The sequence below is a fragment of the Anarrhichthys ocellatus genome, unplaced genomic scaffold (genome assembly GCF_004355925.1).
Source record: "Anarrhichthys ocellatus isolate YVR2014 unplaced genomic scaffold, GSC_Weel_1.0 scaffold13, whole genome shotgun sequence".
Taxonomy (NCBI): domain Eukaryota; kingdom Metazoa; phylum Chordata; class Actinopteri; order Perciformes; family Anarhichadidae; genus Anarrhichthys; species Anarrhichthys ocellatus.
The window spans coordinates 5,613,408-5,637,684 of NW_022280043.1; the positions used below are offsets into that span (position 1 = coordinate 5,613,408).

The window sequence follows — 24,277 nt, forward strand, 5'->3', positions numbered from 1 at the left end:
AGAAAAGTAACCACCAGTGTTGTAGTACTCAAATTGGTTTTAGTCTCTAGACCGGTCTTTAGACAAATATATTATATATGTGTGTGTGTGTGTGTATAAGTGTACCATGAGAAATGTCTTGATAAAATAATCAAAAGGCTTTGCAGAGGTGAATTCTATGTGTGAGTAGTTTAGAGATATCCCCGCAGCTGTGGTTGACTGGTCTTGAAGTAAAGTCCAGAGTTCTTTTTGTCTGAGATCGAGACAAGGTCGAGTAAACGTGGTCGATTCCGAGGCGAGACTGAGACCCTAAAAAAAGTGGTCTCATGACCGGTCTCGAGACTAAAACCAATTTGAGTACTACAACACTGGTGGTTACTTTTCTCTGCTGGATGTGCGTTTACAGTCTGTAACATGTAATCTGCCCTTGTCTCACAGCAAGTCCTGATTCACAGTGAGAAACCTTCAGACGACATGAGTGTTACGGTTGTTCCCCAGAGTCCTGAGAGTGAACAGGAGCCATCCAATCTGCCCGACTGTGTCCCCCTGGAAATCAAGAGTGAGTGTATTTTACATAGCAGCAGCACATGGTCCTGACCAATAGTCCAGTGTGTTTCAGCTCAAACAAAACTTTTGTACTAACTCTTATCTCTTCCCCTCAACACCCTCCTCCCCTCTCCTCCTTCCCTTCCACAGTCCCTGACCTGATCTACACTGTGCTGGATCTGGTTCCCGTGCTGCAGATGAAGCAGCTGGTGCGGTTTCTCGGTGTGAAGGATACAGAGATCGAACAAGCAGAGATGGATCACCGATCCTGCCGCGAGGCTCACTACCAGATGCTGAGGGTGTGGGCAGAGACAGGGTCACGTGGAGGAGGTCGAGGTAGAATGCTGCACTGGCCCTTGTTGCACGAGTTGTTGGACAAACTGAGAAAGATACACCTGGGACAGGCAGCCGAGGAGCTGGAGACAAAGTACGGCATTCAGTAATTCAGCAACGTGTGCCAAACAAAGAGCTTATGAAACCAAGTATTGTTCTCTTTAGAGACTCACTCACGGGCAGCCTCAAAGCGCACAAACGGACACAGTGCTTCCACCAGCAGTTTTATTTCACAGAAACCAGCGTCACTGAGCACTCTAACTCTCCAATCACTCGCTGAGAAGACAGGATCAAACTACTGAGAGCGACAGAGCTAATGATTCACGGAGGGAGATTCAAAGAACTTATAGCCATGTTTTTTAAGGGAATAATAAGACATTTGGGAACTAGCTTTTTGACTTTGTTGTACAGAGTTAGGTGAGAAGATTGATACCGCTCTTATTTCTGTATGGTAAATATGAACCTACAACCAGCAGCTGGTGAGCTTACCTTACCACAAAGACTAAAATCAAGAAAACAGTTGGCCTGGCTTTGTCCCAAGGTAACAAAACCGGCCTACCAACACCTTCAAAGCTCACTAATTTGTGTGTTTTGTCTTGTTTGTTTTAAAGTGTAAAAATTCCAACTTGCTGTTTGCAGGGGGTTATATTCTGTAACACTGGACTACGTCTCGTCTGGGAACAGTAACTTCCTGGAGTCTCTGCTGGATGCCTACTGCTCCTCTGGCTTACTCTCCAAGCTAAAAAGTGTATAAACTATTCTTTTAAGACCTTCGTGACTGCAGAGTTACATACTGGAACTGTTTCTTGTTTCTGGGGGCAGTGAGTTATAGAGGTGGAGGGGTCTTTGGATATATTGGGGGATTAAGAGGTCTTTCATGATTTCATTCTGGACTGAACATTGCAAAAATTTTGTTTTCTGTTTGTTTTTTTTCATTTTGGAGAAGTGCAAAATCAAATCCTGACTATTCAGTCCGTGCCACAAGGTTAACTGGTAATGTTTTAATAGTAGTTCCTTGTTAGATTGTTTTAAACAGTTCAAGTATTCTTTGTTAAGAATTTATGGGAACAAAAACAAAACCAGGGAAGTTTGTAGTTCCTGGTGTAGACCAGAGCCCAGTCACTTCTCACAGGCTTTTCCCAGCCCCATGTGCATTCTTTTAAGCCCCATCACACACACGCATTATTCATTACGGTTAGAGAAAACAGAACACGCCTCGTCTCAGTCTGCCTCAGCCAAGTCCTCTTTTCTTATACCAGTCTGGGCCTGCAGATTCAGATATGAATCAGTCACACTCAGAAAGACCGATGACGTGTTATTCCACTGCACTTTTATCCTGTATCAAACTGTATTGTATATCTCAACGATTCATTGAGTCCACAGTCCAGTACATAAAATGTCTTGTGTTGATATCTGGACCTTAAATAAATGTATCTTGGTATCGCTATCTGTGTATCTGAATCGTGCCATACATTTGCAGCCACTAATAGGCAGAGAGTGAATGTTTGTGGATAAAGAGTTAATGAGAAGAAGTGTTTGAGGATGTGATAGTGTATTTAACCTCAGGCAGGCAGCCAGCCTGAAGCTTTAAATATTTAATCACATTCATAACAGCATATTTCCTGCTATATGTTCAAATACCTGGCCTGAAGTTTTCATCTTTTTCTTTCCTGTAGCTGCATTCTTTTAGCTTGTCTACTTCCACATAAGTCACCTCTTCTTACCTGCCAACACTGCTCTGCTTTCCATTTTACTGTGCTATCAAACACCAGATTGTCATGGTTGATTTCATATCAATGCCTCTCTTTCTGTTGTGTGATGAGCAAAAAAAAACAACTGCTGCTGAAGACCTTTATTCACCTCCTTAAAATGATTTCCCCCTGTTTGCTCAGAGTGATCAATACGCCTGATTGACATGAAACAACAATAGACCATCCTCAAAGAAATCATTCACCACCTTCGCCCAACTAAGCACTCCTCAGCACCGATTTGTTGGCTGCAGAATCCAGTTGTTCCCGTCGGGCCAGTTGCAGAGGGCACGGGTGCAGGTAAAGGGAAGAGAGGGAGGGACTGCTCCAGGCAGAGAGAAAGAGGAGGACAAAGCTAATGTAACCAAAGATGACTGTGTGAAACAAAATGGATCCAACCAAGCCCAGGTACAGTCTATCATTTTTGTTAATTAAAAACCAAAGCTGGTTGTGTTTGAGAGTGAGAGTGTGCCATACTAATGAGGATCATTTGACTTGATATCTTCACTGCAGTAAATCTCTTTCACGTTGGAGCTGCTGTGTTGATCCACGGACTGTCCTTTCGGCTTTTGTTTTGTTGTTTTTCCTGAGGCTATAAAACAACCAGTAAGCCTGTTTTTACGGACTTATTATCAATCTTTGAATGGGATCAAGTGGTACAATTGCAAAAATAATCTACTTTTATCTTTATGGTGTTACTGGGATACAGACAGTGATTGTTAACAGGTATGACACAGTGACGAAAGCACTTGCGTCTGCCCTTTAATGTTCTGACAGTATAGCATTAGTGCAGTGAATCTGTCTGCAGTGTGTTTGCTTTTAGACTAACTTCTAAAACCTGTATGATTATGATTGTGAATACCAGTTACAGCAGTAATCACTCTGCACTTATGTATGTATCATTTTTAAGCAACAGCAGTGACTTAGCAGTGTATTAATATGGCACTTCTCTATTTACTACATCAATAGAAGGGGGAATAATTCATTAAGATACAGTAGCTTCCAGAGAAAGAGACACATTCTTTGCTGTAACTTAAATCTGCAGCAGGACATATGACAAATTGTGATGATGTTGGATTTATGGGAACTAATGTCAGACGAGTCCTGGAGGTATACTACGACCTGCACGGCTGTGTAACTTGAGCTGCAGCCGTGTGAAACTGTTGGTGTCCTCTTAAATCAGCATCACTGTCTGTAAGATGCAACAGTATCTCACAGATTTCTGTGTTTTTAACAGCCTGGTTACCTGCTAAGGAGAACCATGAGTCAATGATGCCTAAATCACTAATACATGAAGGAAGACACAGCGTTATTAGTGCTATTTAATATATAATAATACAAATTATATATAATTGTGCAATAAAACATTTGCACAGGAAGCTGAAACGATCTGACTATTGCAATATTCTCAAGGAATTGAATATCTAAAGGTTTCATTGTTTTAATTCAATTTGCTGATATTGAACTCATCCATAAATGCCTCAACAAACGGGCTCCGTGGGTGCTCAGCTGACAACTGCAAAGTGCACTTCCGTAAATCTTTATTTGGACAGACGTCTTTTTCTGTTCGGGGATCAACATGTGGAACTCAAACTGGACCATCACTGGGATCATTTTAAATACGTTGAAGCAGTTTTTAAAGAGTGACCATCATGTATTTATGAATGATCTGGTGCTTGTTATTTCTTTATATCATTATGTGTTTATTTTCCCTGTTTTGTATGTTTTTTTTAGTCTTCAGTTTTATGTATTTTAAAACCAATGTAGGCATTGCAAACTAGCAGAGCAGAGTACTATGGAAATAAACATTAAATGACGTATAAAACCGCTTTAAACCGGTTCCAGAAAGGTTTTAAAAGACAAACTGATCCCTTTGTTTGTAATAATTCAGCTTTTGTTGCCAGATGTGTTTGTTTACCTAGTATTTGTAATGCTTTAACCCTGTAAAGAAAGTCTAAGTAACCCTTTAAAATGATAACAAACTACACAATGCCCTTCCATTCTTCCTTCCACTCTCTATGCCTCTCTGGTAAAGCCTTTTATTGTAACAAACTATTCTCCTTGGTGTCCTTACACGCCTTATTTTGGCAATTAGTAACCCTGTGTGTTTATCTTCAGCCTTTCCTCAAAGGCACCGCATGTAAACAACCGTGGGGGAAATGAATCATTGATGGGAGAACCATCGGTGCCATGGCGAGACAGTGTGGACAGGGAGAGGCAGAGGGACACAGAAACCAGAGATTCAGACGTTGATGGGACGACAGCAGCTGCAGAGATAAACCATCACCACAAGGGGTCAGCAGACAAAAACAAGTTCAATACGTTCAGCTATCAGGCAAGTGAAATGGAACAGGAAGTATTGACATTACCAGTGGTGGAATGTAACTAAGTATTTACTCAAGTTCAATACTTAATTGCAGCTTTGAGCTACTTGTATTTCCCTTGTGTATTTCCTTTTATGCTACTTTATACATCTACTTCACTTTTCAGAGAGGGAAGTGTTGCACTTTTACATCACTACCTTTATCTTATCTCTTACTGATGCACTGTTCAGTGAAAACAAACTCCCTCTCATGAAGTCTTTATAGTCTGGGATTGAAAGGGGCCATTTGCCATAAACAGAACTTTTACTTGTGTTGCTTGATAACACTTCTGTACTTTTACCTCAGTAAGATTTTGAATGCAGGGCGTTTACTTCACATTGAGTATAAGGTGTCCAAGTGCTTAAAACAACTAGGAAATTCAGAGGAAATGTATGTTACAGTATCAGTGACACTGAGTACTGCTCAGCTGTAAAACACAAATCATGGGTACAGATGCATATAGTCCAGATTCATCTCTTGCTCACTTTCTTTCTTATCTTAGGGATGTGTGTTGAAATAACCTTCAAAATGCACAACTTGAAAATTGTATTTTCCCTCTCCAGAGGCGGGCAAAGCAGAAGGGCGTGACTGACTTAGCAACAGTGAGTAAGGGACCGTCTGCAGTAGCCAAACCCAGAGCTGCAATGAGACAGGTCCTGTTCAGCCAGGGAGTTCCTGAAAAGAACCCGGCATCTGAGGTATTATGTTGTCTCCTGCTCATCACACTACATGGTGACATGCTTAGAAACAGATAAAGACTTTCTTTAACTGTAAAACACTCAAACAACTGCTGCAGCACTTCTTGTTCTGCTCCGTTGGCATACTTTTGAATGTAACGTCTTACTGCAAGTATTCACAACAACTGTTAAAGATCACTTCTAAGAAATTGCTGATTCATTAGGTCATCAAAGCTTTCTATTTTTTCTCCCTGACTTCTGTATCTTTCTACCTTCTTATTTCTGTCCTTTCTGTCTTTAACAACTCCTCAGGAGCGAGGTCAGGTGGATGTGTTGAAGCAGGAGCTGGGAGCCTTTGCTGTCCCCATCAATCTTAAGTGGAGATGGAAGGAAGAAAGTCAAGGAACTACACTGGAGAAGAGCTGGACAGATATAGTGCACTCTCATTCAGTATGAGCCCATAATTAATTACTCAACAATATTTTGAGCTTCTCTCAATGTGAACAAATCACATGAAAAGACCAAAACCAACAAGGAATTGATCCTACTAACAACTGATATATGGTAGTTTATCCCTCTGTGCCATAGCGATCCAGTTTTGTGGGTGACATATTCCTTCATTACCATGAACACGGGCACTTTAGTGTATTTGAGTCAATCGCACATGATCCATCCTGTTGCTGTAAATACTTCATCAGATCCCCAGCTGAAAATAGTCCCCAACAAATGCAATATAAACTTCTGTTTGAGTAGCATTTGCTAAAAACTTGCAGTGTCCAGCTGTGCTTTTTTCTTTTTATATAAAGGTACACTTTTAATTACCTGTTTTTAAAGATGTATGTCTATTATAGGAATGAGTAGGCCGTAGAGATCCAGACAATCTGGGGAAGTGGGAAATAATTGAGAGATTAACTTTGTTTTCTTCATTGGATTTGTGGACAATGAGAAATATATAGACTTGTCATATCCTTGAAATGCTCCTGGACTTGCTGTAAAATACCTGCTCAGTATGTAAATTGTACAGATTCTTGAAGCATCTGTAATAATCATCTCCTTTCCCTCTTCTCTCCTCTGTCTTGTTTTTATGATCAGACGATGTCTAAGATGCAGAGACACCAACAGGAGGCGCTGTGGGAGTTTGTCTATACCGAGCTCACCTACATCAACAAAATAATTATCATCAAAGACGTAATGTGTCACTCTCTACCTGCTGTCACAGTCTCATTTAAATGACCTATTTATATTAACATACAGTGTGTCAGAGCTGAAGGGATTTTCCACAGGATGTTTACCAAAGCTGTGTCTTCTTCTCACAGTTGGTTATTGCAGCTCTTGTCAACCTCCACCAGCATGGATTTCTCCTGGAGGTCAGTCTGCAGAGCAGCCTCATCTACACTGTACATACACAAAATCTGCAGGCCTATATTACACTGTTCTGCATACCACAGCCATACATTGATTGGCACAACAAGAACATCCGCTCTTGCTGACACAGCATACAACACACAAGTGGAAAATGTAGCACAGCAACCGATTTCCATTGAGAAGACGGAAAATATGTCAAAGCAGGGGAGTTCAACTTTAACACAATGATGTTTTATTTGTCTTTCCTTCCTCCTCTGACAGGTGACCCCTGAACTACTTTTCTCTAATATTGCCTCCGTCCTCACTGCACACCAGCTGTTCTGGCAGGAGATGATTTATCCCATGTTACAAGAAGTCCGGAGGACAGGCAAGCCCTTTGACCCCATGTTGTTAGAGGCTGGTTGCCTGCAGGTAGGAACTCACTGTCTGCAACATACGTACATTACAAACACATTTAAAATTGTGCTTCTGCCTGTCAGTAGTACATTTACTCAATTCATTTACTTACTGACTGTATTGTGTTGAGGTATTTAGATTTTCTCTACTACATTTCACAGGGAAATATTGAACTTTTTACCCCAGTTAATTTATGTGGCAGATAAAGTTACCAGTTATTTTGTGTAGGTAGATTATAAAATTACCCAACAGCATGTGAAATAGTTAAAACATACCTACAACAATACTATATTACTAGTTAAAGGGTTATCGTGCATTTTTAAAGAAAGTCTGGAAGGATGAAATAATCATTTTCATTCTCTCCATTGCATAAATATCATATACGTCAACACTAGGGATTTCTTTCAGATTTCTTTCTCCAGCCATTTCTTAGTGAAACATGTCTTAACAAGCCTCCAGTAGCGTTCTCAGTAAGTATTCAGGTTTCTCCAACTCCCTCAGGTACATCAGCTCAAAACTAAAAATCATGTTTTTGATGTTACAATAGACTCAGTGTCTTTGTTCTCACATAATCTCCCACAATCAATGTCATCTTAATATGCTTATGAGAGTTATCCACACTCCACATTGTCAGACCGTTTTTATAATAAGATCAAAATCAATGAACCAGAGATACGTCCTTTGTTTATTCCATGCATTCTTCTTTCCTCTGCATGTATTACCCACAATGCAACTTGACTGTGGACAGTTTGGTTGAAGGTACAGGTGTGGTGTTCTTTGTTGACATATGCAGTTGTTCTTGGTGGAGTTCATCTTTAAAGTTGACATGTAATGAAAAATTCCTTTGTGACCCTTTTAGATCACATACTTGATCACATTATGCACCAATTTAACAATATGCCAATAAATATAGTGTGCTTACGTAAGCTAGTACCAACCAATTTCAACCATTAATGACATCCATCCATCAATCTGTAACCTTCCATCAAATGTAGTTGTTTTTTTCAACATTGGCATTAATCATACTTTTCTTTTTGACCCCAGTTCCACGAGTGCTTCTCTTCTTATCAGCATTACTGTTCGGAGGAGGAAAACAATCTGGAGTTTACACGCAGGCAGATGCAGGGCAACCCACATTTCCTCAGTTATGTTCAGGTACAGAAAGCAGCAGACATCAAATATGCACGACATACACACAAACACTCTGCATGTGAGGATGAAAACACACACAAGTGTACTGACTTACTCAACCACACAAACCCTATTATTGCCACTGATAGGGCTTGAATGGAATTCAATGTAATGACTTATACTGTTCTAATGTTAATGGTGACACTGTGTGGCTGTGATGTTTTCATAACCCTGTGGGCGACCTGTCACAGTCAGCTCCTGACGGCCGACCACTTGTCACACGAACATTTTCTCCAAATGATTCAGACTTAACAGCGCCTTATATTTCTTGTCCATAAAACTGAGAGGAGGACATTTATTGGAGTAGTGACTTTAAGACAAGTGTGTCCTGCAGCAGATACACACAATAGCATTGTGATAGAAACATGGCAGTCTGCAATTAGCAATGCTATCTTGTCTGCTACTGTAAATGTGTTTATTCAACATTTGCTTTTTCACTTATGTCACAGCATCACACTTGTCAACCTGAGTGGGAGGTGATGTTCTTTTGTTTAACAGTTAAAGAGACATTTTACCAGGAAATGGTACTTGGTAGGCGTTAAAGGGTCCGCTCATTCAAATCAAACAAAAAACACATCTCACTTAATTCCTGTGAAAGTTTTTCTTTTGGTAGATATTGTTATACTTGTCAAGGCTTTGAGTTATCAGTCTCCTGCTGCCACTACTCCAATACTGTAGATGTTAATAGAACAATAATGTTGATCAAGGTAATCCACAGACCCCCTGTGAATTAGTTGGGAACTATTTTCTATCAAAACTGGTAAAAACTCTCCACATTACAGATTATAGCGTAATTGGGACATTGCCTATGGAAAGATAAGTTGATCTTGAGTTTTCAAAGATTAACAAACTTCAACTAGCTTTGAGAAGCACTCACAAATTATTAAATTAATATTAAATTAATTTTAAAGATGAATTAATTCATGGTTGAAAACCACTATGTAATAAAGCCAGTTTCAATCTGAACCACTGACTTGAGGGCAATGTTCTTCTGTTTTGGTCCTGTCCAGTGGGTGGAGACTCACCCTCAGTGTGAGCGGATGCGGCTCGGGGACATGCAGGTCAAACCCCATCAGAGGATCACAAAGTATCCTCTGCTTCTCAAGGCCGTGCTAAAAAACACCCAGGATCCTCATGAACAGCACACACTCAGACGCATGGTACTAACTGCTTCTTGTTCAACATTTTGTCTTCTGTAAAAAAAGCTTATCTTGACTTCTGTTACAGGGGCTGCAACTTTAATATCAGAATTTACACTTATCAGTGCAGCATGAGCATACAGAAACCATAATTGTAACTGAAATGGCTCAAAAGCTACATTTGTATCATTATTTATTGTGTCGAACAAATCTGTTCAATATCAAAAAGTGTTATCCGAAATCTGGCTCTTGGGTAAAATTTTCTTGCTAAAAGGTTTGTTTTTCCTACTTAAATTATGGAATGAAATAGGAACTTTTAAATTGCCAAAGCTCTTCAATTTAGCACAAAGTATTTTCTGCAGAACAAAACTCCCACCAACCATCTTATTCTTTCTCCCCTCCAGGTATCCAGTGTAAACACTTTTTTGCAGAGCATCAATGACCACCTGAAACTAAAAGATGAGAAACACGCTCTCAATATTTCTGCTCAGAGGGTGGAGGGATACGAGGTGGAGCGCATAAATGAAGATATCGACAAGGTAAAATAGGACAGTTTCCTTTCTCTGACAATACTGAACATTATAGATTTCTGCCAAAATAAACTGATATTCCCTCTAATATGTTGTGCAATTTACAGCATGTCCGAGAGATTTGTCAGTTTGACCTAACATGCCCCATCAGAGGAGTAGGTCCTAAAGTCGTACGCAAGCTTCTGCTGGAGGAGAACTTGAAGATTCGGGAGAGAAAAGACAGCAAGGTGAGCAGAGCCAGTGTGCGCAATTACTGTTATTCCACTGAATCTCTTGTCACTGCTTTTTTGACTTTCTCATGTTTCCTCGCACATGGTACGGTGCAGCTCGAAGTGGTGGCACTACTTTTCTCAGATGTTCTTCTAATGACCAAAGTCCAGAAGAAAGGAGAGCGACTGAAGGTAGTTCGACCTCCTCTGGCCCTCGACAGAACTTTTTGCATCACACTGAAAGATGGCTGTGAGTGACACTTTTTTATGGACAAAAAGACAGCTGGATTTTGTATAAATATATTATAGATCCCATTATCATTTCTCCTCCTCCTCTCTCAGGTTCATTTGTTCTCGTGGAGGTAGGTGAGCTTCGGAGTGCTATGAATGTCTACATATTTGCAGCCAGTACCTCAGAGAGCTGCTCCGCATGGGTCTCCACCATCAACCAGGCGAAGGTAAAAACTGACATCCCTGACCAAATCTTTTGAAATGATAGAAGTCCAATTGAACTTGCTGCCACGCTAGCAGCGTGGCTCTAGGGTCAGCTGTGTCGGTCCATCATGACTTTTCCTCTAGCACCACCAGGAGGTTCACATTTGTGATTTTGAATGAAATGTTTGTACAACTGTTATGTTACAGTGAACATTATACCTGCTAAACATCAGCAATCATGTTAGCATACTGATGTTAGCATTTAGCTCTGTGTCTAAGTACAGCCTCACAGAGCCACTAGCATGACTGTAGTAGAGATTTAATGTTGGTATTTGAAACAGAATTGCATATAACATACTCATTCATTCGTTTTTGTCTATATTATATTGTCAGGAAACACTGTGGAACTTGAGACAGACTGAGAGTAACAGACAACTGGAGAATTGGACAATCCGGCAGCTGGAGGCCAAACCTGTCACAGAAGCCAAGACGGATGATTTGGAGACAGAAGAACAACCTCTTACGCAATCAGGAGGAGGGACTTTTGTGGATGAACTTACTGAAGAACCTATTATCCCCCAATCAATAAATGGGATGTTGGCCTCTAAAGAAGCAGAGGAACAGTATCAACCTCCAGATGGTGTGACCACGAACAATCCTGTTTTATCTTTATGGCACTCCCAGCCAAACGTCAATAACCATAAACTAGCTAGTCGGCAACAAGCAGTCAATGGATACGAATGGATAGAAATGGGAGTGAGAGGAGACAAAATCGGAATCCACAGAGAGGAAGAAGAGAAAAGGGGGCAAAGAGTGTGGAACCACAGGGTACAATCTGCCCCTAATCTGGATAATTTCAGTCATAGTATTACAGCTGATCCATTACGAGACAATACTACTGGACCACCTGCTGTCTTATATCCAGATGTTGACTATCCAACAGAGGAAGAAAGTACTATAGACCCTCCTGGCCAACCAGCAGTATTTAGGGAGGAGCCTGGATATTTAGGACTACCACAAGAGGGAGGAATATCAACAAATAGGGACTCAGATTCCCAGTCTGTGAACCAGGACTCCAGGAGAAATTCTGACTACAGCCAGTCTGGAGACATGGAGACATCTCCAGAGGCTTGGGGTTGTTCCAAAAATTTGAAGTCACCCGGGTTACGCAGGAAGAGGCTAAACAACACCCATCAAGGCCCCTCTTCTCAGATGTCTAATCAATTCTTCCAGGGCTCAGGACAGACAAAAAGCTTATTTTTCTCCAACTCAAATAGCCACCTGAAAAGAAACACTCATCCATCTGGCTCAGAGTCACATCGGGTGCTTAAGCTGGGCTCCCTGAAGCCTAACCAAGGGATATTTTTGAACATGCATGATAGAGTCTCTCCAGAACCCCAAACAATGTCTGAATCTGAGCTTCCTGATTGTAACGTCGATAACAGAGTGAAAACCCGAAGGAGGGCCTCTATTCCTAACATCATCATTGAAGGAACCCATGGACTTGGCCTGCACACCAGTCTGTACACGTTACCCCAAGCAAAGGATGCACCTTTCACAAAACCAAACGGAAACCACTCGGCTCTGGAGGGTCTTTTGGTAAGAGCCAAAGAGAGGAATGGATTCAAAAGAGACAGAAATGTGAAAAAGGCCAATTTCAGTTCAGGGATTTCTCCTTCTCCCTCATTTTCCACCACACCATCCCCATCGCCCAGTGATGGAGACAGAGACACAGAGTGGGCGGTGGAGCTGATAAGACACAGAGCCCCCACAGTGAGTAAAGGATGGAAGGAGCAGCTGGTGGACGGAGATGAAGATGACAAGAGAAACAGGTTCGTTTGACAGTGTCCTTTATATTCACGTTTTTTGTTGCTGGACAATATTGACATATTGTTGGGGTGATGTATGGATTCGATTTTGAATCCTGAAGGAAAAAGTTTCTTTTGCACAGTAAAAAGCAAAAGAGACACAACTTAGACCAGTCAAAACAATTGACATATGAACGACGTACGCACACTACAATACAAACAAAAACACAAACTATCACATTTCCAAGACAATTCCAAGAATTACAGTCGTTCAGGAGCCAACCAAGCAATAAATACAATTAATCAATCAATTAATAAAAGTAAATTTGTCAAAAAAACTGATGCACCTTCAGGAAGAACAATGAAGTAGGCAATAAATGTGAAACTAAAGCTTTAAAAGAAATTCAAAAATACCTCCAGTATCAGAGAAACTATGCACTTCTTTCATAAAGTTGACTTAAAAGTGGCAAATAATGTTATTTTCACAATTACGACATTAGCAGTCTCAATGTTTGTACCACAGATCAAGCATATGTCTGGATGATGTAGAGCAGGGGTCTTCAACGTTTTTCAGGCCAAGGACCCCCAAACTGGTAGAGAGATGGAGCAGGGACCCCCGACTATATATATTGTATAAAATTGTGTTTTATATTAAATGGGCCTAGTACCGTGCATACCTCTTTATTGTGCATTCAATACTAAGCTATTCAAATAATACACAGGTTCATATATTCATGTTTTTATTTTAAACATGTGCAAGGTACAGTGAGTAGGGTGGCCGTGCCACTGCCATTTACAAACATACCTTGTCAGCTGATACCAATGCCAATGTCAACATTGTCTGTCGATTGCATGATAATCATACAAGCTATTCAAATTGACGTTTTTATTTTAAACATAAATGTGGAAACGATAAATTAGTGATGGCCTATTAGTGCCACTGCTATGCATAAAGATATGTTATCTTTCATACAATACTGAACTATTAAAATAATGGAAAGATTCGTGTTTAGAGAAAAAAAAAATGATTTTTTTTTTTTTTTTTTTTTAATTGTCTAACCAACCAAAAATTTCGCGGACCCCCTGTTGAAGACCTCTGATGTAGAGCAAGTAAAGCCTCGAAAGCCACAGTTTAGCACAACAAAACAGCTGAAGGATTTAATAACATGTGTTAGTCATTCACCTTGTGGTCTTTTTTAATCATTTTTTTCCAAATTAAGAAAATTGACCCATCAGTCTGTATTCTGCATGCTACTGTTATTTCTTTACATGCTGAATTTTCAGAACATCAAGTTCTTATTTGCTCCAGTTTTAGAAACATACAACAATAAAAGATTATATTAGAAAATTATTATTAAAAAAAAGAAAAACTATAATTTATGATAATATGTATTTTGCACTTAAATAAAAGGCACAGTATACACATTGATACGTTGTTCTGTGTTGTTTAAATTTAATTGCATTCCCCTTAATTGGGGAATTTATTTTCAAACTGTCGAATCTTAACTATTTCAACCAGTTTTCCGTGTTGAGTAGGCTGGTAATGTTCTGTGATAATGGAAACATAAAATTACGTTTTTCATGTTTCTGACCTCAAACCACCTTAAGTCCTATTAACATGTTGAATATCGTTAAAATCATTTGAATAAGATGTTTTAATATTTTAAATTGTGGATTGTTTACACCACATGACACTTAAACAGTTTCATTGTTTCATTGCTCAATTTTAAATTTCTTAACAGCTTATTTTGTTATTTTCTTCTGATTGAATTACTTCTGCTATCACTATATTCATAAGAGCATTTGTTTTCTGCATGCAGGTGCTTCTTTGGGGTATTTTCTTTCCATTTTCTATTTTTTTAAGTGAAAAGGCTTCTTAGTTCTTCTTTAGTTCATGCAGTTATAATACTAAAATTACAATGCATTATCCCTATTTGAGGCAGAGTGACAGCTCTTGGAGGAAGCGTGAATCTGAACACATACCGTATTCAGTAGTAGTGAAAGTACATGCACAGTAAATGTTGTAAAATAATTAATTTTGACCTTCTGTTTCCATCTCTCACCTTCTTTAGTGGTGTCTTTATGGACAGAATAAATGTGGACTGGTCAGGTTGGTGCTTTGATGATGATGAAGTCATGGATCATGTACCCCCTGAAGGCGAAGGGTCTGTGGAGGGCATCCGCCGACCTTTGGATATCACCAGACTTACAGAGCAAGAGGACGGGGAGTGTAGTCAGGTGTAGCTCTGACGCTGCTCGTCAGAGTCCTGCACTGTGTGGATCCAAAACGATACTGCCAACCAACAACCAACTATTGTGCAAAATTAAAAATTCAGTCCGTGAATGTGAACTACAGAGGGCCAAATTAACAAGGACGGTAGGCTTTTTCTTTTTTGTTTAAGGAAAAGCTGAATAGTCTAAAAGACTAAAACAAACATCTTTCCAGCAGTTTAGCAAAATTCTAGTTTTCCGTTGACACAAATGTCTTCAGTCTGAATTTTTGGCCAATAATGATTCTGTAATTAATGTAAAAGTAATGTAGTATATTTTTTTAAATAGTAAAACAACATTTGGTTCGTGTTTGTGTAAATGTAATTAAACATTCTTTTTTTTTATAAATGACTGTATATAAAATGTACATCAGTAATAATTCCCCCTGTCATTGACCTGTAAGTTACAGATTGTATATAATGTAAAAAATAAACCAGATTTATTTCTGTTAAAGGTACTTTATTTGTAAAACATTTTATTCTCAATATGTATATATAAAAACAAATCTTCACATCCAGTAGATAATTGAAAACAGATACAATACAAATAACAGGATAATACACAAAATTTCAAATTCAACAATACTGCTACAATGCCTGCTCTGAAAATACAGTATTTACAAAAATTGTACAAACAGAAGTCAACCAACATATTGCAGATATGAAGGTAGAAGAAGATCACACTTCAGTTTAGTTTCCTGCAATGCCTCTGCTTTAATGTCTCTACATTTTCACTTGGTTTCTTTCTCTCTCCTCCCGCTCATTCGAGACAGTATGAACAATTGTCTCCAGCGCAGGGTACTGAAAGATCCTCTTCCTCTGTGGAAAAAAAGATGCGCAAAATGTAATTAATTTTGTCTGATGTATGAACATGTACATGTATCGCAATATCAATAGGCAATTAATACTTTTTATTCATTTTTGAATACTTAATTTCCCCATTATAATAGAAATCGTTTGATAAGATTTCTTTCAAGCTAAATTTTGGAATGAAGTGACATTTCGAAACAATGACAATAATTTCAAGGTTTTGCATCTTTCATGGGAAAATTAAATATTAGTTACAGAATTGTTTTTGAACAATGGTAAATTTCAGAAGATCTTTACCCTTTGGTGGTTCTTGTACATCTGAGCCAAAACCAACAGCAGAACGAGGAGGAGAAAGCTGAGACCAACCAGGGCAGCAGTGTTATGTGAGACACCCGAAGGTTTCTGTCCCCTAAGACCACCTGTGGGAAAAACAATATAAAGGCACAATATTATATTTTTGCATGGGCATCAATGTAGGAATATTATGAGTATATTCATTTCACACAACAGAAAAATAAAAATAAAATCAAGAGCAGGAAACTTACTCATCAGTTGAATGTGGTATGTTACATTTCCCAAAAGGCTGTGTTTCCCGTAGAAATGACATGCCCATTCGCCCTGGTTCTCCTCGGACACTGTGCTCATACTCAGAGTCTTCCCCTTCTGGATGGACCCAAATGACTGGGTGCCATTGAGGTCATAGACCACATGAACCCACTCATAGTCGATGACCTCGCTGGTGTCTGTCAGTTGGCAGGTCAGCGTCACAGAGCCTGTGTTCTTTGATGGGATGCTGCTGTGAACTGAGAGAAAAACAAGACAATCAAATATAGTGTTGATGGCAAAAACAAAAAAGATTCAGTGGATTATTAAATTTAAACTGAACCCATGTAAGCTTACCTTTGGCAACGACAAGCTGCATATTTCGAGTCAACCGTTGTCCTTCTACGGTGCCAGAGCATCTGTACCTGCCCTCATCCTCAAACTCGACTTCTTTCAAACTGGCAGATTGATCGTAGGGGCGCGGAGAGAACTGCTTGGATGGAGAGAAAGAGGCCGGAAGGGGACCAGGAGCAGGTTTAAAAAGAAACCCAGGTTTCAGTTTCTCCCAGACTGGATTAGAGGGGATCAAACCAGGAGAGAACACACAGGGAAGTGTGACTGCAGATCCCACAGCAGCATACACTTTAGAATGGTCTTTGGATGGGTTGATGACACCTGTAAGAGAAAGGGAGGGAAAGGGGAGAGGTTAAGAGAAAAATGGTAAACCAAACTGAATTTCTAAAGATAATCTCTTTTGCTCAGAGTCTTACCCCTCACGGTCAGAGCTGCCGAAGCTCGCCCCTCTTTGCCCTTGTAGTCCACCACACAGGTCCAGTTTCCCGTCAGTCTCGCCGTTGCCTTTTCCCTCACAACATTTTTACTGGTACCTCTGTTTGAGGCGATTCCAGTTTGAGGCACAAATGGGCTGTTGTTCAATGTCCACAGCACAGAGGCTCCGTGAGGCCAAGGAGTCACGTTACAGCTGATCGAAACAACGTCCCCCCATATGGGAACTGATGACGAGACGGACACTGTAAAGGATACAGGCAGGGATGAGATTATTGACATATATTACAGCTAATTTCTGACACAGATATAACGAGTCATTCGTTTATTTGTGTTAAGTCTGCATTTTTGATTCTGTAATGATTTGTTTACGAATAATAGCAGCTAAAAAACATGAACATCTTTACAAGTTGGTGGAATTACTGTCTTTGCATGCTCAATTGCTGCTTTATCAATTAGTTATTGATTTAAATCTTCGGCACTGATGTAAAAAATTCACCGAGTGGTGAAATCTAGGTTTCAATATGTTTCTTACCTTTAGTGATTCTGAGTGTGACGACTTTTTCAACAACCTCGTCTCCATGTGCCACCGTGCAAGTGTAATCTCCTCCATCCTCCACCCTCACGTCGTTTATTTGCAGGCTGAAATCGCCTCTTTCAAACTGGGAGTGGGGGCATCTAACGCGTTGGGGACCAGCTTTTGGAGACCACCTAGAGCCCCAGTACTGCAGACCATTCCTATCCTTTCTCCAAACAGTGCTGTGGACGGAAGGTGTCACAAACAATCCAGAGTCATCAGCATGTAAATACAAGTTTGGAGTTGAAGGATGGATGGTGAAGCTCAGGAGGGAGGGAGGCAATTTGTGGGATCTGTGGATGTTTGAAGCTGGACAGATGAAATGAAATGGGGAAAAGGATGTAGACAAGCGGAGGTAGCAAACAAAAAGTTGTGTCTTACCCTTTGTCGGCATTACTCCAGATGATGTAGGGGATAAAGGGGTGCGACGGGCTACATTTACAGGGTAGCACAACCTGAGAGCCGGCTTCAGCAAAGACCTCAGTTACCTTACATTGACCACCTGGGGACAAAGAAAAGGATATTCAGTTTAGAAAGTAAATGTGCAAAAGTCGACAATTATTGAGTTAAAAAAAAGTCATATATTTACCTGTCAAAAGAAAGGTAATCACCCCAAAGATGAAATACTCTAATGGCATCTTTTTGTTGGTTTTGTTTTTAATTTATTTGTTATAATGTTTCCACAAATTTCCCTGTAATCTCTAATCCCTGCTTGAACCGCTATCTGCTTTGTTTTCCGCTTTCGACAGTTTTTCTTTGCTTCATGCGTGCCGTCTGATGTGTTTTTGTGAGTTAAGTCGATGAGGTATTTATATGAACCTGTGGGTGCCAAAAGGGGGTGGATTGTTTGGTAGTTCCTCTGCTTATCATGTGACTTCAGCTACAAGTCTGGCTTTGATGCGGTCTGTCTTTGTCAGCCTGGAAACTGTAAGACAAAGATGTAAACAGGGAGATCCACTTCCTCCCACGGATTCTCTCTACATCTTTCCGTTTCCTTCTTCACATCAAATAAATTGTGTAACAATATGTGACATTGTTCAATTTGCAAGCCAAAGCTTACACAAGACACAAGCACAGTATAGGGTAGTGTGTGCATCTTAGACATACTGATATTTATCCCTTAGAATATAATTCCTTTTTAGAAATACCAAGCTCGAATTCAGAGTCAGAATCAGAATCAGAACCGTTTATTTGCCACGGTGTGTTGCACATACTTCAAATTCAAAGGCATTTGACATGGTGTGTGGTGCATTAACATTAAACAATCAACACAGTGCAAAAAATAGAAACATGTTAAAATGTACAATGAAATATAAAATAAAGTGCACTGAGTTGAATTGAGCTGTAAACTACTTTGTAATTATTCTCCACACATGCAATGAATGTTACTTGTTTACAAATCCCTTCAGTATCATTCACGGAAGCTCCAGTTGTTGCTTTGAAACCGAAATGGCAAAACTGCAAACGCCAAACCACCCTGTCACTTCTCATCCGTCACTGCCAGTCACTTGCGTTTACAACCACTGCTTAACGCGCAGCTCTCGACCCAATCATCATCATCATCATCATCATCATCACCACCAGTTTCATGAGAATGAGGCCATTCAGTAATATGGTATCTTCTTCTGATGAACATTCGTGAAAGTGAATCATCACCTCCATGCTCGGTTCTTTGTTTTCCTTTTCGTCAATTCTTATACTGTCGCTGCAGTAGAAACAGGCCTCCACTGCCAGTCAAATGTTTGTTTGATAGCGTGTATTTGAGCATATTTCAAATGCAGTTTATTGTAAATATCTTAAGATTGGAAAAATAAAGGTTGTAGTACCTCAGGCTGTTTTCAATAGTTACCGCCATAATTGATAACTATTTATCCATGATTGGAAACATTCAACGTTATCATTTATAAGGAGTACATAAACATTTGATAAATTGTTTATAACACACTAATGTAGCTGCAAGCAGATATTATATATACATTTGTCAACAACAATAAGTGCTGGTATACAGTATAAACAGACAATATGAATGACAATATAGTACAAATACAGTTGTAACAATTTAAAATAGTTCTACATGGGAAAAGTTATAATTGTTTATTAATACTGTACATAAAAGTGTCCTTATAAGCTGATAACTACATTTTTGATCTCTGTAGTATACTTAACCTGTATAATACACATCTGTACATTCCTGCATTTTACATACCTGTACATACTTGTGTGTTCTGTATATATATGTAGTTCAGATTTAACTGATACTCAATATTTATTTATGCAATGAGGCATTGTGTCATATCAATACAAGTATCAAACAGTCTTGCACTAACCTAGAGTCAGAGTATAGTCCTAGTTTTTAGTTTTTGCTCAGTTTCAGTTAAGATAGTAGTTTGTTTTCATTTCTAATCTACATTCCTCTTTTGTGATTCATAATTAATAAAATACTCTCTACGCATGTAAACCCATCTATCTATGTATGTATGTATGTATGTGTACAGTATGTATGTATCTGTCTGTCTGTCTGTCTACACTTATCTTTAAAAAATATGACACTGATGACATAGAAAAGAAAAGCTATTACTGTGTCAATGAAGTATGGCCTAATAATAACTGTTAATAATAAAAGGTTTGGAAAACCTACTGTATGTAAAAAGCATAGCTAGATAGACACATTGAGGTATAGACCGTCACACAGATGGATAGATACACCTGATGTGGGTGAAACCACAGAGCTGTTTTTCTTCATCTTGAGATGTTTTCCCTGCTCACAGCCATGTGACTGCTGGGTGAGTGATACTGTCAGTCTGAAATCTCAAACCACCCAGAACTTCCTCCTCACCCAAAACAAATTAGAATCTGTGTCGTATTTCTTATTGCTGTGGCTTTAATTTGGTGTTTTCTCACAAAAAGAAAGTTGGTGGCATTCGTGTGTCACTCATTGTGAGGTGGTCTTTCCTACAGCCGATGTTTCGTTACCTCCACTGTATCTGAATAAGAGGTGAAGGCACTTTGAAGGAAAATGCCCCTCACGTGGAAACAACTGAGCTTTGAGCATTAGGGAAAGCAGATGGTTATGTTAATAGAATGAGTTGGAAAATAATCAAATCAGATTGCTTCTGTAGAGGTTTGTCACTACTTTGGTCCTGTGTCAAGCTCTTTTGTATTATATCTGCTTTGAATCAGCATTAACCTTTAATGTGAACATTGCCGCTCCAGACTTTCTGACTTATTGTAAACACTACTGTGGTTTAATTTCAATAACTGATATGATTATATCACGTATGTGTAGGTGATGAAATGTAATGTTCCACTGTGTTTTACTGGCAGAGGAAGCATAGCGCAGATTAAAATCCTGCTGTGCTGAGAATTGTTTTTAATTGTGTTTAGTCAGCATTTTGTTCAGCGCTGTGAAGATGAAGACGGAAACATGACTGTGTATCTGTACATAATAAATGTTTCTTTCTGAATCATGGCATTTGGTGAAATACACTGCCACCTTATCTTTTATTAACTCTTCAACAGATTTTGTTTTCCTGCTGTGGATCAAAAGTATCTCAGCAATCAGAAATCCACTTTTCTAGCAGCACAATCTTTTTAGATTAAAGGTGCAAACACACTGCACAATTACAGTAAGACAGTAACTCTTCTCTGCAGAGGCGATAGCATTGTGGTTATGTTAAAGTTAAATGGAATCTAATGTTGAATAATGTTTTGCCTGGTTTAAATTTCCACACTCTCAATGACGCCTTAGTAATAATGAAATTAAGACAAGGATCGGTTTTGCTGTGCTTGTTTCTTTGAAACTGACAAAATATTCCATCCTGCTTTTTACAACAGTAAGACTGAAAGTATCAGTCTCTCTGTGTGGGTGCGTGTGCGTGTGCGTGCGCGCGTGTGTGTGAGTGTGTGTGTGTGTTTGTGTATGTATGAAGAGAGAGAGAGAGACAGAAAATAACAGCCGAGATGTCTGCAGGTGTTCATGTTTTCATTCGAAACAGCTGATTTATTTGTTGTTGTAATGAAACCCTGCACAGTTCCAACTCTCGACCACTAAATACATTATAACCAGGCCAGATATAAAAAGAATCCCAGCAAATGTAACAAAAATAAATAGTGTATGCACCTTTCTAAGAATAATATATCATTTAAAAATGAGATTGGATCTGAGAGACCTAATCAAAAAGAGATAACATCATTATTTAAAGACACAACTGTACTTGTATAAGCACGTGTATAAAATGTGTCTAATATCTTCACCATGTTATGAAATACTTGGCTTATTTTCTATTTTGCCTCTCTTTTATAGCTAAGCATCACAACAATGCAAGTTAAAACAATAATCTGCTCAAAAAAACATGTGTTTACTGGTCTTCTGGCAGGATTTGTTGAAGTTTGATAGAATAACTCATAAAATACCAGTTGATCTCTGCACACTGTTGTCTGTTTACATTTTTCTGTCGCTCAGGCATTTTTGTTGCCCCACTTGCTTTGTGCCAAGTCCCGCCCAATCGTTCTGTGATTGGCCAGCTACACCTGGCGGACCTGGTCACTGGTCGCTCAGTGCTACGTCACATGTTGATAACCTGTTGATAACCTGTTGATAACCTGTTGATAACGTGTTGATAACGTCCCTTGGAAATATAAAATGTACTGAGAGATTCCAGACTAACTTGCATTTGCAATGTGATGTAGCAATGTCGGACTAGAAACATCTGTCTTTTAATCCTGATCCTGCTAGCAAAATGTTCAGTTTAGTTTGGAATGAGATTCGGTATCGGTGAAGACTGTCTAGTTGTGATTTTAGTGAGTAGTCCTTATGTGACATCGCAGGGGTCGGGCCATCACTCACATGGTATATGTCAAAAACAAGTCATCAGAAAGTTATAGCATAATATGTCTAAAAAAGTAACGGAAATGTCATAGTATATATCTCGAAACAAATTCTGAAAACCCATAATACAGTATTTTGAATTTTTTTTAAAGTCATGGTATAGTAGGTCAAAAAAGTAATTGTATGGTATGTAGAAAAAGGTCATGAAAATCGTAGTATAGAATGTCCAAAAAAGTCATAAAAAAGTCATAGTAAGTCAAAGAAAATCATACAGAAGTGATAGTGTGACTTCTTGGAGACAGCCAACGTGGATTCTTAATTTTCATCCAGGTGCCCTCAGCAGCTGAAATAAATTATATCTGAATTATGAACGTAATAGAAAGCCATCTTTTCTTAAAGCAGGAATTGAACCCCTGTCCTTTAGGGGAATAAGAACTGTTGACCACAACCCCATACAGGATTAGATGATGCATTTGTAAATTACACAAAGATTTCTAAAACAGATTATTGTATTCACACCGCTAAAAAGTGCAGAAAATCCATGTGGTGAACTTCAGAGCCAAAAAAAGAAAATCTGAGAATACATATTTATGAGGCAAGAACTCACAATCTGTCGTGAACATAAAATATTTTGAGCACATTTCCTGGTGAAATGTTGTAAAAACAGTTCCAACACTCTAGGAATTGAACCCAGACTGACTGGTATTATCCCAGAAATGACAGGACACAGTGGGATCTCTGGCTGCTCACACATTAATCCCTGCAGGCTCTCTTTGTTTCTTAACAGCGACATTACACCGGCTTTGTTTCTTGACTTTTACAGCTTTTCAATTTCTCTCAGTAATTTCAGCATGTCTTGTTTCTTTTTAATCTCCCTCCTCTATTCTTTCCATCTCTTTCAACGCACTTAAACATGCTTAGCCCACACTTTGTAACGAAATCAACCTTCTCCCTCCATGTGTGGACCAAACTGTCTTGAAACCTCGGCTAGGATCAAGTGAAGAGGACAAATAATCAGTACTAGAAAATGATACCATCTAAAGAGATTGCAAGGGAGATATGTTGGCATTGTACACTTTACCGGAATCTGTCTTGGCTGATACACAATGCGATAGTGCATCTTAATCATGTCTCATTCAGTCTGGCTCGCCTAATTAACCAATCCTGCTTTAAACAGAGGTTAAGACCTCAATGTCATACAAAGAAATACAGAAATAAATAAATATAGTTGTACCGAAATACATTTGAGATATTCATTCATTCAATGTTCAATTACTTATTCATGCATTTCCATATAATATGTTTCTGTCCTTATTCCAACATCGATATTTATTCTTTTATTAATTTATTTCTATATATTTATTTCTTTATTTTTGTAAACAATTATGTATCCTCTTGGAGATCAGACTGATGTTTTTGGAATGCTTTCTTTTAAGAGAGATTACATTTTTTTAAAGGTTTTATTTATTTATTTTCTGGCTTTTAAATTCAGCCAATCTTAACTTTCCTATGAAGGCTTTTTAATGGGCAACGAGGAAAACCTGGTGAATATTGTGTTTTCCCTCTTTCAACCCTCAGAGGCCTGTTTCATAAAGGTGTCTCTTCTTCTGTACATCCACTGCACTGCTTCATTCACAGCTTTAACTTTACTGAAACTTAATTCTCTCTCTCTCTCTCTCTCTCTCTCTCTCTCTCTCTCCCTCTCTCTCTCTCTCTCTCTCTCTCTCTCTCTCTCTTCTCCTCG

The 24,277-nt window shown here is 39.1% G+C and overlaps 3 protein-coding genes across 5 annotated transcripts in view; 2 read left to right on the forward strand and 1 right to left on the reverse strand.

Annotated features, from left to right (window-relative positions):
- Positions 1 to 2,305, forward strand: part of tnfrsf1a (tumor necrosis factor receptor superfamily, member 1a) — a 12,298-nt gene extending 9,993 nt beyond the window's left edge. For both annotated transcript variants that reach the window (XM_031852787.1, XM_031852786.1), the window contains exons 9-10: positions 418 to 538; positions 676 to 2,305. In XM_031852787.1, the coding sequence (XP_031708647.1) occupies positions 418 to 538; positions 676 to 968 (414 nt within the window). In that variant the 3' untranslated portion in view covers positions 969 to 2,305. The remainder of the gene's footprint in view (positions 1 to 417; positions 539 to 675) is intronic.
- Positions 2,306 to 2,388: 83 nt separating this feature from the next.
- plekhg6 (pleckstrin homology domain containing, family G (with RhoGef domain) member 6) lies at positions 2,389 to 15,394 on the forward strand. 2 transcript variants are annotated; one of them, XM_031852688.1, is made up of 14 exons: positions 2,389 to 3,014; positions 4,725 to 5,667; positions 5,959 to 6,096; positions 6,739 to 6,834; positions 6,963 to 7,013; positions 7,273 to 7,422; positions 8,452 to 8,562; positions 9,609 to 9,758; positions 10,142 to 10,276; positions 10,375 to 10,494; positions 10,594 to 10,726; positions 10,819 to 10,934; positions 11,305 to 12,743; positions 14,792 to 15,394. In XM_031852688.1, exons 2-14 carry the CDS (start codon positions 5,614 to 5,616, stop codon positions 14,961 to 14,963), a joined length of 2,865 nt encoding a protein of 954 aa, XP_031708548.1. In that variant the 5' UTR covers positions 2,389 to 3,014; positions 4,725 to 5,613; the 3' UTR covers positions 14,964 to 15,394. The 2 variants fall into 2 exon arrangements, with proteins under 2 accessions (XP_031708548.1, XP_031708550.1); XM_031852690.1 differs by lacking the exon at positions 2,389 to 3,014 and having other exon boundaries at positions 4,066 to 5,667.
- Positions 15,395 to 15,508: 114 nt separating this feature from the next.
- On the reverse strand, positions 15,509 to 18,465 carry lag3 (lymphocyte activating 3). The gene is made up of 8 exons (XM_031852766.1): positions 18,295 to 18,465; positions 18,087 to 18,207; positions 17,664 to 17,887; positions 17,113 to 17,373; positions 16,700 to 17,017; positions 16,345 to 16,602; positions 16,097 to 16,218; positions 15,509 to 15,808 (listed from the first exon to the last, which is right to left on the reverse strand). The coding sequence occupies exons 1-8, from the start codon at positions 18,341 to 18,343 to the stop codon at positions 15,713 to 15,715; spliced, it is 1,449 nt and encodes a 482-aa protein (XP_031708626.1). The 5' UTR covers positions 18,344 to 18,465; the 3' UTR covers positions 15,509 to 15,712.
- Between the last annotated feature and the right edge of the window lie 5,812 nt (positions 18,466 to 24,277).